This window comes from Thamnophis elegans, chromosome 16 (genome assembly GCF_009769535.1).
Source record: "Thamnophis elegans isolate rThaEle1 chromosome 16, rThaEle1.pri, whole genome shotgun sequence".
Taxonomy (NCBI): domain Eukaryota; kingdom Metazoa; phylum Chordata; class Lepidosauria; order Squamata; family Colubridae; genus Thamnophis; species Thamnophis elegans.
This window is the reverse complement of record NC_045556.1, coordinates 10,378,152-10,393,549: the sequence shown is the minus strand read 5'-3', so window position 1 is coordinate 10,393,549 and position 15,398 is coordinate 10,378,152. Positions and strand designations below refer to the sequence as shown.

Here is a 15,398-nt window from a genome sequence, read left to right as displayed (position 1 = left end):
TTCAAGTTTTGTTAAGATACAGCCTATTGTGCCTTAAAATGGCTTCTACTGTACAGCGTAGTGGAGGCTCCTTCTGGTAAGGGGGATTGGTTCTTACAAAAAACAAGGGAGTTCCCTCCGTTAAGGGGGATTTGTTCCAGGCAACACCGGGTTAGCAGCTAGTGTCAGATAGAAAAGGCCCGTGTACATCAGTTGTCCCAGGTCGTTGGTCATTTGCAAGAGATGAAAGTAATACAAGTTTTCCCTTGACCAGAACATCAGCACACCCCTTTCTCCAACTTATACGGATGTCATTCAGAACAGTAAACATACTTCGAAGAAAATACTGGATCATTTTGCGGAGTACGTATTTGACCTGGTGATTTCAAATCAAGGGCACAGAACAAATTTATTCGATTCACACTATCTTGATTTTGCACTGCCTTACCAGGAGTTTCTACTCTGTGCTCTGCTCCCCTCACCCACCCCCATTCCTAAGCTAATGTGTATATATTGTGATACTGCAGCTCCTCTGGGACTTGCAAAAGAGCAGGCACGCGATGTGTTTCAAATCACATCAATTCAGTGTACTATTATGCTTTTGTGCCTTTGTGCATTAAAAGGGGGGAAATTAATGAAATCGAGATCAAATGACCTGTGCACGTTGCATTCTGGAGGAACAGTAAACTTGAACAAAAAACTTCCAGACGGCCAGGTAACTTTGGTCACCCTTGGCAACTGGGCTTCATTTTTGAATAATGTCTAACAGATGTCTAATGCAATACCCCAAGCCAACTGTCCTCCAGGGAAAGCTGTTAATGTCACTCTTTCTGGCTTACCCTGGAAGAAATGATTTGCAGAATAATGATCTTCCAAATTTTGTACGATGATGCTTTTTGTATCATTGCCCCTCTAAAGGGAAAGTCCTTTGGGGGAAAATTAAGTATCATTAAAAACAAAACAAAAATGTTTGTTCCTCTCTACATTTCCAGTATATCACATGATGTGTTTTCCTTTTTAGTTTTGAACACAAGTGTTATGCAGAACTAATGGTGTTACAAGAAAAGAGAGAGAAAGCTAACAGAAAGTTCAGAAGGTTCGTTTTTCAAACTTTTTTTTTTAAAAAAAATATTCAGATTCCTTTAAAATTGAAGATCCTTTGGGAAAAAAGCCATCCTGTCCTTCAAAACGTATGACATCTGGTGGTTATTTATCAACTAAAGTTAGTCATTTAAAAAAAAATGCAAAGATGCTGCAGAGGAAAACTTAGGAAAACTTAAGATACCTTTAGAAGTATACTGAAAACCTCTCCAAAGGGAGGATTTGAGAATTTCACATTCTTTCCTTGTTCATAATCCCCAATACATTTAAACTTTTCCAAGGACCATTTATTTACACCAGGCCTTCTCAAAGTGTCACCAACTGGCGGTCCATGGACCACTGGTGGTCTGCGAGAAAATTTTGGTGGGCCACAGAAAAATTATTTGCATTTTTTAGATTGCACTAAAAACTATTTATCTTTTTTAAAAAATTCATATTAGTGGTCCATGGGATTTAAAGTTATGAATTTGGTGGTCCTTGAGGTCCAAAAGGTTGGTGACCCCTGGTCTGGGGATCTTTGGGGATCCCCAAACCCTTTTTAGGGGATCTGCAAACTCAAACATATATTATATTTTTTTTAGTTTGACTTTCTAAAAGAGTACACAGCAATAGACATCAACCACAGAAAATCAAAGCTCTGGGGTTCTCAGTCATTTTTAAGAACATCGAGCAATCCAAAATGTTTGAGAACCACTGATTTAGACTATTGTTATATAGAAATAATTTCTCTGCCAGAGCACTTCAGATGGTTTGTGATTTAAAACAAAGGCTAAACATTTATTTATATGTTTATAATTAACTAAGATTACAGTTTCATGGTTCCTGGGATCAACATCAGGGTCAAGAACCATACCAGTCTCAAGTCTTTCCACAGACCGAGAGACCACGAGTGCCATGGCCACATAAGAGATTTTTAGGGACAGGAGGAGCTGTTGTCAGCTGTCCCAGCTGGGCCATGGACAAATCTTTGTGCACCAACTTCTCTAAGCCAGGGGTTCTCAACCTCACGGACAGTTAAGAAGTGTGAAATTCAACTCCCAGAATTTTAGCTGTTCAAGTTCAGACAAGTTGCTAAGAGTTGAAAACAAGACTGCCTTAACTCATTCCTTTTTCAAAAATGTAATTTTTTTTAAAAAAATGGATATAATCCTAAATGGATGCTTTACGTTGGATGATGGTGAATGCGTTATTTTCCCCCTCACCACGTTAAACATTGTTTATGAGCAAGAGACTACTTTTATTTGATATTAAGCCTTCCAAGAAATACTCTGCACAAAGACAGACACGCAGCTGGGACATGCCATGGGTTGGCAACGCTTTGCCCACCCTGCTAGAAATTTAATGAAACGTCACTTTGGGGTGTCCACATTGCAGTGGTGGGTTCCAGATCCTGTTCCAACCGGCCCGGCGGTGTCCACATGGCCGCGCACAGTGCACACGCACACATGTGCAGCACACACTCATCTCCGTGAGCTTCCGCGATGCTCCAGCTGCTCGGCGAAGCATCGCACAGGTGCTGTATGTGCTGTGCACGTAAGCGCCAAAGACTTAAAAGACCGGTAAAGAGGGAGGGTGGGCCCTCCAGAGCACCGTACTGGAACGGTATCTGGTGCTCCGGGCAGGCTCTGGTACACCCCTACCGGGGCATATTGCCTGCAACCCACCACTGCCACATTGGGACAAATGTGATATAAGCTGCACAGGGGCAAGAGTTAAAAAAAAGGAAGGGCGTTTCTTGTAATTTGCTGTTCTCTCTCTATATATATTTTTTTGCCTAGGATGCAAGAAACCATCACCACGAAACCTACTGAAAAAAGGATGAAAATAGAACAGTTTCTCCTCCAAATGGTAATTCAGTTTTGATGTCACTATCTTCTGTGTTTAAATTCACTTTGCCGCCTACTTAGGAAATAGAACGTACTGGAGTTGATACATTGCTTTTATTCATGTTAACCTGGGTAAAAATAAATCCATTTCTTTTTGTATAATGTTAATTGTATATTAAAGTAGGTATGGGTCCTTATTCAATAACAGATCACGGAATGAAGTTGAACAGAAGTCTCTGTTTATCTTGTAAAAAGTAAAACCCACTGGGGGCCTCTCAAAAGTCTTGATCCGCTTATGAAGGATACAGCACTGTTGCTTGACATATGCTTGTAGTAGAATTCAAGGAGATTAAGTATGGTGGAAAATAGCTTCTTCCTTGGGTTCAAAATCTGTTAGTCCTAAACTACCATCTGTAGAGTTGTTTCTGGAGGAAAGCCTTCCTCTTCCTCATCCCCACCCCCTGAAAATTTTGAGGTAGATGTGCCAGAAACATTTCGCTTCTTCTCACTCCACGATCTAGCTGGATTTTATTCCTCCTTTTAAGAAAAACTAACATCTGGAGATGGGACATTGGGTACTGAGTTAGAATGTTGGTACGTTCCATTGTGTTGAAGAAGCTCCCCACAACTTCTGAATAACAGAATAAAGGAGTCGGAAGGGAGCTTGGAGGTCTTCTAGCCCCAACCCCTTACTTAAGCAGGAGATTCTATACCATTTCAGACAAATGGCTGTCCACAGCCCCTTCTTAAAAACCTCCAGTGATGGAGCACTCACAACTTAAGGCAAAGACATTTCACTGATTAATTAACCGTCAGGAAATTTCTTCTTTTGTCTAGGTTGGGCCTCTCTTTGATTAGTTTCCATTCATTGCTTCTTGTTCTGCCTTCGTGTGTTTGGAGAATAGGCACACACACACACACACACACACACACACACACACACACACACACACACTCCTTCTTCTTTGTTGGTAGCCCCACAGATATTGGAACATTGCTATCATGGCTATCATCCCTAGCCCTTCTTTTCATTAAACTAGACATATCTATTTCCTGCAACCATTCTTCATAGGTTTAAGCTTTCAGGCCACTAATTATCTTTTTATAACTAGGGGCTGGGAGAGAAGGGAAGGAGTTACAGCATCACAACATGCAAAACTCCCACCCAAATATCATTGATGGTGTTTCTTTTGAATAGGCAAATGCCAAGATACAACGTCATGGCTCTTGTGGATCACAATCGGGAGCCAAAGATGCCTGACATCAAGATACGTGCTGTGAATGCTGATGGGATTCTTTTTTTTTCCTTCCGCCAAAATTAAGTATATTCAACTTTTGGTATGAAGTGGGCTCTGGCTTCCGAATCAATAAAGAATGAGACAGAGTCATTGGGCCTTTTTTCCCCCTCCCCTTTAATTCCAATCTGGTTCGTTTCCATAATTTTAACCGATACATTTTGGCAAATCGTGTTTTATATTGCAAAGTCCAGACAGAAATCAACATTTTGGATGATTATGTTGGAAGCATATTTTAAGAAAGAAAGAAATAATAGAAAGATTAATAGCGCTTTTGAGAGAGAGAGAGAGAGAGAGAGAGAGAGAGAGAGAGAGAGAGAGAGAGAGAGAGAGAGAGAGAGAGAGTGTGAGTGTGTGTGTGTTTGGAAACCCATCATAATAATAGCTATTGCTATTGTTCGTTATAATGTAATGAAAAACAGCAAAATGAATTGTTTACTGTGGCGTACAAACTCCTCCGAAAATGTGGCGTCCTTCAGAGTTCATAGACAATTTCAGCTCCTCTGCCAGGATTGGTGGCAAAGAGGCTGTTTTCTTTCAGGGCTAACCTTTGCCCACCGTTTCTGTAATAAGCCTCCTTCACATTTGCTAGGAATCTTTCCAGTTTGTCCGCAGGAACCATTGACACAGTGCAGCCACCCCATCCTGCCCCAGTCAGGCGTGAGCCAACTGCTCCAGACTGCCTAGAGGAACAAAAAAATAAATAAATAAAACAGATTCTTAAAGTCATAAATCAAGGGGAGAACGTGTTGTGCATGCAGGGAGCCGACTGGCAAATGCTGGACAGAAGTGGGTTGGATTTCTTCTAGTTTTCAAAAGAAAACAAGACAGACACGATAGGCAGCTAAAGGTCAGGTGGCCGGAAGGTTGCAACCCAGCTCTGAACAGCTGACACCTTAAACTGCCTGGGGTAATCTAATCTGAACTACGGATTTACTATGAACTTCATAGTTTAAGGTCATCCATCTGCCAGCCTTGATGTCTATATAATATCACCAAACCTCTAAGAGTAGTGAATAGAAAACTGAATAGTAGGATAACATTTTACCTATGCCCTGAAATGGTTTCCTATAGGCATATCATCATCACCATTGGAGACAGTCCAGATTAGATTCGTCTTTACCCTAATCTCTCATCTCTCTTCTGATATTTTATGTACCTATCTGTCCACCAGAACTCAGAATTGTTTTTTTTTTTTAATTTCCTCCCTAATGGGAATGGGGACAGTGGCTATTGATATCCATCAGTGGCTCAGCCCCACCGTAATAGGAACTGCTGTTCAGGTAAAGAATTTGCGTGTAACGATTTACTCACAGTTTAGAAGTTGCAACAGCCCAATTTTGCCATACTTTTAGACGGTTCCTAAAATGTAGCTGTTGACCAGCTGTTTACATATACACCTCTGGGTCAATGGCCAGATCTGCCATGAGTTCTTCAGGTGTCATTTGAATGTTTTGGTTTCCAATTAGCATTTTCAAATTCATTCACCTTTGCCTAGATCAGGGGTGTCAAACACAATTCCATTGAGGGCCGCATCAGCGTTGTGTTTAACCTCAGCGGGCCGGGGTGAGTGTGGCTGGGATGGGCACGGCCAGCTCAATGTCACTCATGTCAGGGGTGCCTGTGGTGGCCTGAGCACTCTGCCAGCGAAACAGGCTCCAGAGTTCCGTTTTCAGCTGTGACAGCCTCCTGCAACCGTCTGCTAAAGAAAATGGCGCTCGGGGGGGGGGGGGGGCTGCACACCGCCCTCCCAAACTCCATCTTTACTGGCAGAGGCACGGCGGGCCGGTTCTTCACTGTTTCCAGGGTGGCCCTAAGCACCCTGCGGGCCAGATCCAGCCCCTGAGCCTTCAGTTTGACACCCCCAGCCTAGATTCTACAACATGACCTTACGGAGCAGCAGCAAGAGAAATCTGTCACTAGCATTCACTAGTAAAGTCCTTTTATTTCAGAGATCCTCAAATTCTGCAGTATACCAGAACTGAATTTATGTGGGGCGTTTACTGTAAGCGTTGAATGCCCAACTCATGCATCCTTTCGGACCTTGCCCTAGTCTACTCTAAGAGAAGGCAGCTACTGGCTTGTCCAGAAAAAGCGAGTCCAAGTACTTCCAGCAATCCAGCTTTGGTGTCTGCAGAGTCCAGGGGTGGGCATGGTCATGGTGGGCATGGCCTACTTGGCCTCCTGCACCACGGTGGGGGGTGGGCTTTGGAGGGCGGAAATGGGCCCATTTCTGGCCTTCCAGAACCTCTGGGAGGCTCATTTTTCGCCCTACCTGAGCCTCTGTGTGGACCCTGTACTTACTTGGCATGCGTGGGGACTCCTGGGAGGGGTGGGGTGAGGTTGGACAGGGTGGGAGGGGGCACCCAGGGGTGGGATTTGTGAGTTCTCCAAACTGGGTAGATTCTTAGCTAGAGGTTCTCCCGAACCTGTGCGAGCCTGGAGCAGCCCACCCTTGGGGCCCTACCCCATCTAGGCATAACTGCAAAGCATCTAGATACACAAAGGTTTCTTTGTATCTTCAAAGGTTATAAGAAAGCTTCTAAGAATTGATAATCCGAGATACATAAGCAATGCACCTGCGCACTCTCTTCAAAAAGTTCTTCAAGCCCCAAGACAGCAATTGGCAATGATTATAGAGAAGAAAAAAAACCACATTTCTGCATGAAATCGCTGCCCATTATTGTTACTATATTAGGTAAGTTTTATCCCTGGACCAGAAGCAGACAATAAAAAGCTAGGAGAGGAGGGGAGGCTTCAATTATCAGCAAAACATGCCAGAATAAAGTATGTTTTTTTAAAACAAACAACCGCTGTGTAAATTCAGAATAAAACGAAGAACAAGCTGTTGGTTGGATGCTGCATAATTCCTGTCATAAATCTCCTCAGCCAGGTTTCAGTGGCAAGCTCAGAAGAAGAAAAATCTGTGGCATTTTAGGCATACGTTGAATTTTGTCTGTCATGGTTTTCCTTATAAAGGCCAAAACTGAAATCACTTTTCTCCTTTTTCAAATGAAATCTTTAACGCCATATTTTCATCTCAGTATTTCGCTTAGTTGCTGCATTGCTTCATTTATTTATTTTATCTTGGAGCTATCCTAAAAGTTGCACATCATTTCAGAATTTCCTCTCCACAAAGGACCCAGATGGAGTGGCTTCCTATATGGAACAGAGAAAACAGGAATTCCCAGCCAAACCAACTGGGAGGCTTTTGTATCTCAAAGTCACAGAAGGGAATCAGAGAGTCATCTTGAGATGGGAAAACCAAAACTACTTCTCTCTTCCCTGGGGATTATGGAGGGGAGCCCACAGAGGAAATTAACAGAGTTCCGTGCACCTTCGGTGTTGAGTCATGCCAGCCACATGACCATTGAGACATCTTCGGACAGCACTGGCTCTTCGGCTTTAAAACGGAGATGAGCACTGCCTCCTAGAGTCGGGAATGACTAGCACATATGTGTGAGGGGAACCTTTACCTTTAAAGCTCTCTATAAGAATCTGAACTATTTTAAGGGTCAGAGAAAATTGGTGGTAGGTAAGAGTTAACGGGATTCAAGGTGGGCTGGACATAAATCTCTTGTGGGCATGAAGGGACTGGAGACTGATGACACATTTGACCGCTCCCTCAGGCTCAGCCTGGTCATCTCCTACAATTTTGCAATCATTTGGCTCAAGAACCTAAAGGATGTGGGTTTTATTTCTTAACAAAAGGTTTCCATTTAAATTGACTGTATGGACGCAATTGTCCCAAAATTCCAACCCACCAAAGAATACAGCATACTGCAATGGCCCAAAGCTTAAGTCTTTCTCATGTTGATCCAGAGTTTGTACCACAATGGCTTAGCATATACATTCCTCTGTGGCTTGAATGCCTAAGCTATCGCTTTGCTTGTACTGTTTATTTGGAATTGCTGGGGCACAACCAGTGGTGGGATTCAAATAATTTAACAAACGGTTCCCTGCCCTCATGATTTCTTCCAACAACTAGTTCACTAAACTGCTCAGAAAGTTAACAACCGGTTCTCCTGGAGTGGTGCAAACTGCCTGAACCCCACCACTGGGCACAACCTATACACAACCCTCAATGTCATGAGAACTGCTTGCCAACTTTCTTTGAGACCATACATGGTCTGAAACGGGAGAGTTTGAAGCTCCATGATCTCCATCATGGAGATGCTGAAGTGACGATCTTCCCCACCAGCTCTGCCAAGCTTGGAACTTCTGAGGGCCTCCTCCTACTTTTACAACACCTCCTAAAAAGAGGTAATAACTGTCACTTAGCTCCTTAACTCACCAAACCACCGGCGTTTCCTGCCAAGCATTTATAGCATGACAGCTCCGCTCTGCAACCATGCTGAAATCATTTAGATGCTTTGGAAAGGACCTGAGTCAGCATCCACCCTATTAGCGCCAACAGTTGCTATCAACTGGCCTAAACGCAGCGAAAGAGGAAACACGAGGAGACTTTGCTGTCGGAATCAGCCGGTCTGCAGACGCTGTTAGGTCTGGGGTGTTTTCGTTATGAATGGAAACTGCTCGCCACGTTTCTTCCTCTCTTTCTCTTTCTCTCTCTTTGCATTGTGGGAAATGCTGCACAGAAGACCCTTCTCACTCTTCCTGGGAGTTGGGAACGGCTTGTACAAGGGCTGAGTAAAAACGTCTTGAAAAAGATATTGGAAGGTTAGGAGTTTCATTCTTTGAATGAGTAAAGAAAATGGATGGGATTACATCTTGTATGTATGTATGTATGTATGTATGTATGTATGTATGTATGTATGTATGTATACAATAATACAATAGCAGAGTTGGAAGGGACCTTGGAGGTCTTCTAGTCCAACCCCCTGCCTAGGCAGGAAACCCTATACCGTTTCAGACTAATGGCTATCCAACATCTTATTAAAGACTTCCTGTGTTGGGGCATTCAGAACTTCTGGAGGCAACTTCTGTTCCACTGATTAATTGTTCTAACTGTCAGGAAATTTCTCCTTAGTTCTAAGTTGCTTCTCTCCTTGATTAGTTTCCACCCATTGCTTCTTGTCCTACCCTCAGGTGCCTTGGAGAATAGCTAGACTCCCTCTTCTTTGTGGCAACCCCTGAGATATTGGAAGACTGCTGTCATGTCTCCCCTAGTCCTTCTTTTCATTAAACTAGACATACCCAGTTCCTGCAGCCGCGCGAGTGATAGTGGGCGCACCTCGATTCGCCCACGTTACACCTGTCCTCCGCGAGCTGCACTGGCTGCCTGTTGGTCTCCGGGTGCGCTTCAGGATAATGATGACCATCTTTAAAGCACTCCATGGTAGTGGATCTGGGTACTTGAGAGACCGCCTTCTGCCGATTACCTCCCTAAATCGACCAATCAGATCGCACAGACTGGGCCTCCTCCGAATTCCATCTGCCAGTCAATGTCGACTGGCGACCACACGGAGGAGAGCCTTTTCTGTTGCTGCCCCGACCCTATGGAACGAGCTCCCCATGGAGATCCGCACCCTCACCACGATCCAGACCTTCCGCGCAGCCCTCAAGATCTGGCTCTCCCAGCAGGCCTGGGGATAGGCTTCCAATTACCCGCCCGAGTGTTTGATTGCTGAATGAAAGTTGTGTTTTATTATTTTTCTTTTGTTCACAAAGTGTTTGTTTTGACCTTGCACTTCCCCTCCCCTGTGGTTGTAAGCCGCCCTGAGTCCCCTCAGGGAAAAGGGCGGCATATAAATCCCAATAAAAACCTATAAAAACCTATAAACCTGCAACCGTTCTTCATATGTTTTAGCCTCCAGTCCCCTAATCATTTTTGTTGCTCTTCTCTGCACTCTTTCCAGAGTCTCCACATAGGCGCCACCATCTTGTTTTTCAGTTCTGCACATGCGCAGAACCATTTTAATTTCACTGTGCATGCACGCGCAGCGCACATCAAGTGCGGACACAAGCGAATTGGCAGTAGTGCCTGCTGGAACCCATCGCTGGATATCATGCTTGATGAATGAACAATCTATTCGTAATGATTTAATTCAGACCATTTCGTGGGACCTGATAAGGGTGCACTCAGCACCCAGTTCCGAACTTACGATGCCGAAAGCATCCGTTTGATATTATCTGCTCAAACAAATGCTTTCTCGGAGCATCAGATCAGCGACACCAATACATTCTTTTCATTTCCACACATCCCCCTTTTTAAGGTTTTCATTTAGTTCAAGAAAAATGACTTAACAGTGTAATTCTGTCCTGTTTTCTCTGCAATCCAACCCAACCAGCATTTACTTTCCCCGGTTGTGCCAACTTACAGACAGATGTCCACCAGCTGATCTAGTTCAGGGCAGCTGCACTCGTACAAGTCCCTGCAACTGGCATGGCTCTGGTTCATTAAATCTCCCAGCAATGCGATCGCATCGTCAGGTGCTTCCACGCAGATTTTCTTGAATCGCAAAACTCTGGCAGCTTCCGCGTACACATGCTTAGCACGCTGGTATAACTTAAAAGTCGTCACTGCAGAAAATAAAAGGGAGGGGGGAAATTCAGGAAATAATGGAAACTTTGGATGATTTATTACCGTCAGATGTAGCCATGCAGCTTCCAAATATCATGTTTCCCTGAAAATAAGGGTCTTATTTTCTTTTGATCCCCAAAATAAGCACTTGGCCTTATTTTCGGGGAGGTCTTATTATTTTTGAGGTGCAGAAGGTGGTGAGCGTGGTCGCCTCATGACTGCTACTGTGTTGCAATATTTTTGGGGAGGGCTTACTTTAGCGCATGCACTCAAAAACCCGATTGGGCTTATTATCCAGGGAGGTCTTATTTTCGGTAAAACAGGGTATAAGTAAGGAAAACGAGCTTTGTTTCTCATTTGTTCACATCTAGGTATAATACTACATGCCATAGTTTGTCACAACCCCGGAGTGCAGAGGTAGCGTCAATGCATGTGGAACTTCACCATAAGTAACGATTTGAGGGAAAACTGGAATAGCCCAAGAAGAGAATGGCACAACAGGGAGAAGACTCATCAAAAGACAGGTTGAAGTGAAAGAAGGAAACGTCTCCGTAAGTAGATTCGGGATACAGGAGTTTTCAAACAAGATATGTAAACTGAGAATGCAGGTAGTCCTCAATTGAGCTCAATTGTGAAGTGAATTTGGCACTCATTTTATGGGTTTCCTTGCCTCCGTTGCTAAGTGAATCCCTGCAGTTGACAAGTTAGTAACCCGGTTGCTAAGTGAATTCTGGCTTTCCCGTTGAAGTTGCTTGTGAGAAGGTTGCAAAAGGGGATCCTTTTGGGAACACCGCAATGGTCATAAATGTGAGTCAGTTCCCAAGCATCTGAATTTTGATCACATGATTGTGGGGAATGCTGAGAATGTATAACTCTGAAAAACGGTCTCTTTTTTCAGCGCCACTGTAACTTTGAAAACGTAAGTTGAGGACTACCTGTACTCAAGCCATTGGAGATCTTCTTGACAAATACTACTGGCCAAGGCTAATGGATATCTTTCTCCTCTTGCTTCTAGGAGCCCATGCAATTCTGAGAACGATCATCAAAGTATAGACCAGGCACAAGGAACCCAAACGGAACCTTAAGCTGATCAGAGCTGCTTCCTTATTGCTGCCTGCCTATTTACAAGAATCTCACCACACTGACTATATTCTCTTGGGAACAGCCAGGTAAAGAATTCGGGGATTCTAGGAGGTGGGATGGGCTCTCTGATTTCCATCATTTTCTTCCCTGCAAGGACCCTGAGCTCAGCAGTCTTTTCTCTCCCCACTCGAGCTGGAGATTCTACCACAGGTAGGAAGAACCGCGCAGACCATGGTGCCCTAGTAAGCTCCTTTTTATGATCCTGTAACCCCTTAATCAGGGGTGGGCTTCAAAATTTTTAGCAAGGGGTTTTCCGCCCAGTTGCTGGGTAGGTGTGGCCATGGTGGGTGTGGCCTAATCAACCTCCTGCACCATGGCCGGGGGGGGGGAGCGCTTTTTGCCCTACCCAGGCTCCGGTGGCTTTCCTCTAGCTTCCAGGAGGGCGAAAACGGCCTCCCCAGGCTCTGGAGGCCAGAAACGGGCCGGGAATTCCCACAGGCCCATTTTTCACACTCCCCGAGCCTCCGCGCACACCCTCAACAAACCTGCATCCAAAACAGGCTGCATGAAGACTCCTGGGAGGGGTGGGGTGAGCAGGGTCAGCCAGGAGTGGGATTTGGGGGTTCTCCGAAATGCACAGAATCTTAGCTAGAGGTTCTCCTGAACCCCTGCAAACTCCCCAGCAGCCCACACCCGCGTTAATTTGGGTTAGGGGTTGGAGATAAATTCACGTCATCCCCATCCCTCTCCTCCAAAGAACTGCTACTATTGTCTCTTCCAGCTGGTTAAAAGTGGCACGTTATTGTTATAGGCTGCAGAATCATAGCCCCCCCCTTCCCTCCCCCCGCAAGATGGGGCTGTGGGAAGAAGAGCAGGAAGCAACACCACTCCGAAGGAGCCCAGCGATTTCTCCAAGATGCCAGTTATTTGGCATGCTATGAAACACAGCTCTGCTTCATAACAATGGACCCCCATAAGACAAATACCCAACAGCATGGTGCTTCTGGAATACGATTAAACCTCACACAAATACTGTTTTTTTTTCCCTTACCAAAAAAATGCTGATCAAAATTGTTCTCTGGGGAGCGGCCACTGAACAATGGGTAGAACTTGCCCAATTCCCAGCCTACCAAACTCATAGAGTACATTTTGTCCTCCAAGCTTATGAATTAATCGCAGCGCTGCTGGTTTTTTTTTTTTTTTTTGCACGGCATGGGTTACGGCTGAACCCTTCGTAGAGGAGAGCCGAGAAAACACAATGCTCATTTCCCCCCTTCCCCCCCACCGGGCGACTTCTATCTTCAGGATGGTCCCTTCTGTCCACACACCCCCCCTCGTTTTTTTTTAGTTTAAGAAATCACCTGAGGGCCTTTGGAAACAACGCCCTTTTATTTTTTGGACATATCCGAAGTTGCGTGAGAGTTTGCCATCGCTCACGCTCCCTTGTAAATCACCCTTGAACAGTAGTAACCCGAAAATAAAATAAAAATTAAAAACTCAACAAGGCGTCTGGTTTCGATTTGGAGGCAAAGGCTTTGCCAAAGGCTGTGATTGATTCTAAGACCACCCTTCGGTAAGGCAAGACTTCGCTGGCCAGATTACCTTAAAGCACTTTGTGGGTTCTCCCAAGCTCACCACGTGGGGCATTGGCAGCTGGAATCCTCTCTCTCAGTTCCTGCCTGCCAGCCAGACCCTGAGAAGGCAAGGCAAGCCCCTCCCCAACATTGGGTCAGGCTACAGGAGGCTCTACTACACCCTGCCTGGGTGGTTGCTCTAACTCAGGGGTGTCAAACGAGATTTCATTGAAGGTTGCGTTTGAACTTGGTGGGCCAGGGACTATAGAAAATGAAAAGATACATACATACATACATACATACAACCTTTAAAGCGCTCCATGGCTTAGGCCCAGGGTACCTGCGAGACCACCTACTGCCACCGGTAGCCTCCCACCGTCCAGTGCGATCCCACAGAGTTGGCCTCTGCAGGGTGCCGTCGGCGAGACGGTGTCGGCTAGCGACCCCCAGGGGGAGAGCCTTCTCTGTGGGAGCACCTTCCCTCTGGAATGAGCTGCCCCTGGAACTTCATATAATCCCTGACCTCCGGTCCTTCCGACGCGCCCTAAAAAGTTGGCTTTTCCAGCAAGCCAGCCTGGCCTGAACAAAAGAAAATAAATTATTGATCATTGTTAATTTTAATTTTAATTTTTTTTTAAATGTTATTGTCAATTCTAATTGGGTTTGTTTGGGATATTCTATTTAATTTTTTTTTTTACTTTTGTATTATGTGTTTCTTTTAATGTTGTACGCCGCCCTGAATCCTTGGGAGAAGGGCGGCATATAAATCTAATAAACCTAAACTTAAACTTAAACCTAAACCTATACCTATATACATATATACATACATACATACATACATACATACATACATACATACACACACACACACACATATATATTGTTGTAGATTTTCACGGGTGTAGGTATGCTGGTCTTGTTGTATTCGGGACTTTTCCCATGCAAGATTGAGATTGTCTTGGCAACATTTCGGCGAGGTCTCACTCGCCATCCTCAGGCTGCTGTTTTCAGTTTAAAGTGTGATCGGAGCTGCCATCTTTCTATAAATCTTGGTGGGGGTATGTGGAGTGCTGGCTTTGTTTCAGTAAGTGGATTGATTGGATGTGTGGCTGTATCATGATTGGTAGATTGGTGTGATTGGTGCTGGCTGTGTGTCCGTAGTTGTTTTGTGTTGTAAAGGCCTGGGTGGTGGTAGGGCTCGTTTGTTGACTAGGGCTGGTTTCTAGATGTCTGGTAGGCAGGAGGTATCGTCACGTTTATTCATGTTGTGGGGGTGTTTATCTATTTCAATAGCTTCCATAAATATTCTCTTGTTGAAGTGTTCTGTTTTGGAGATTAACCTGATTCCTTCAAAATTAATTTCATGCCCTGTAGCTTTAAGGTGCTGGAAATATATATATAACTTCCTGTCAGGCCAGGAACTATAGAAAATGAATGAATATATATATATATATATATATATATATATATATATATATATATATATATATATATATATATATATATATATATATATGAGCAAAAAACAAGATGGCGGTACCTATGGCGCCGCCGATAGAACCGGTTTGGGCGCATGTCCAGCCGAGTTACTGCCTATTCAGCTGAACCAATCCGAACTGATAAGAACCCACCTCTGCTTCTAACCTACCAGATACATCCTGAAAGCAGAGGTGGGCTTCCCATAATTTAACAACCAGTTCGCCTAGGGCAGAACCGAAAATGTGAGTGCATGTGCGCTTTGCTTGCATGGGAGCCTTCCGTGCTTAAACACATGGCAATTTCATGTGCGCGGCTTCCAGAACACCTTCTCGGGCAGCCGTGGTGCATAGAAGCGGGCGAGGCATGGACATCAGCTAGGCTGTGTGGGCGGGGTGGGCGAGCCAGAGAATGAGATATATAGGACGGGATAGCACCGGGGGGAGGGTGGGTGGGCCCAGCCAGTGGTCGGAACTACTGGTTCACCCAAACCAGTCCGAACCGGCAGCAGCCCACCTCTGCCCGAGAGTTATATCTCTTTTGATATATGACTCTTAAATATAAATACATCAGATACAAT

At 44.6% G+C, this 15,398-nt stretch overlaps 1 protein-coding gene and 2 long non-coding RNA genes across 4 annotated transcripts in view; 2 read left to right on the top strand and 1 right to left on the bottom strand.

Annotated features, from left to right (window-relative positions):
* The first annotated feature begins 258 nt into the window (after positions 1 to 258).
* Positions 259 to 4,508, top strand: LOC116519151. The gene is made up of 4 exons (XR_004256629.1): positions 259 to 342; positions 1,001 to 1,075; positions 2,859 to 2,928; positions 4,105 to 4,508. It is a non-coding gene; the product is annotated as an uncharacterized LOC116519151 (long non-coding RNA).
* Positions 4,509 to 4,525: 17 nt separating this feature from the next.
* GALK2 (galactokinase 2) overlaps positions 4,526 to 15,398 on the bottom strand; it is a 48,837-nt gene continuing 37,964 nt past the window's right edge. The window contains exons 9-10 of the mRNA XM_032232871.1: positions 10,483 to 10,684; positions 4,526 to 4,884 (exon numbers count right to left, since the gene is read on the bottom strand). Coding sequence (XP_032088762.1) covers positions 4,677 to 4,884; positions 10,483 to 10,684 — 410 coding nt within the window. The 3' untranslated portion in view covers positions 4,526 to 4,676. The remainder of the gene's footprint in view (positions 4,885 to 10,482; positions 10,685 to 15,398) is intronic.
* Positions 5,996 to 13,683, top strand: LOC116519149. Of its 2 annotated transcripts, XR_004256628.1 has the most exons (4): positions 5,996 to 6,899; positions 11,057 to 11,236; positions 11,701 to 11,978; positions 12,580 to 13,683. It is a non-coding gene; the product is annotated as an uncharacterized LOC116519149 (long non-coding RNA). The 2 variants fall into 2 exon arrangements; XR_004256627.1 differs by lacking the exon at positions 12,580 to 13,683 and having other exon boundaries at positions 11,701 to 12,112.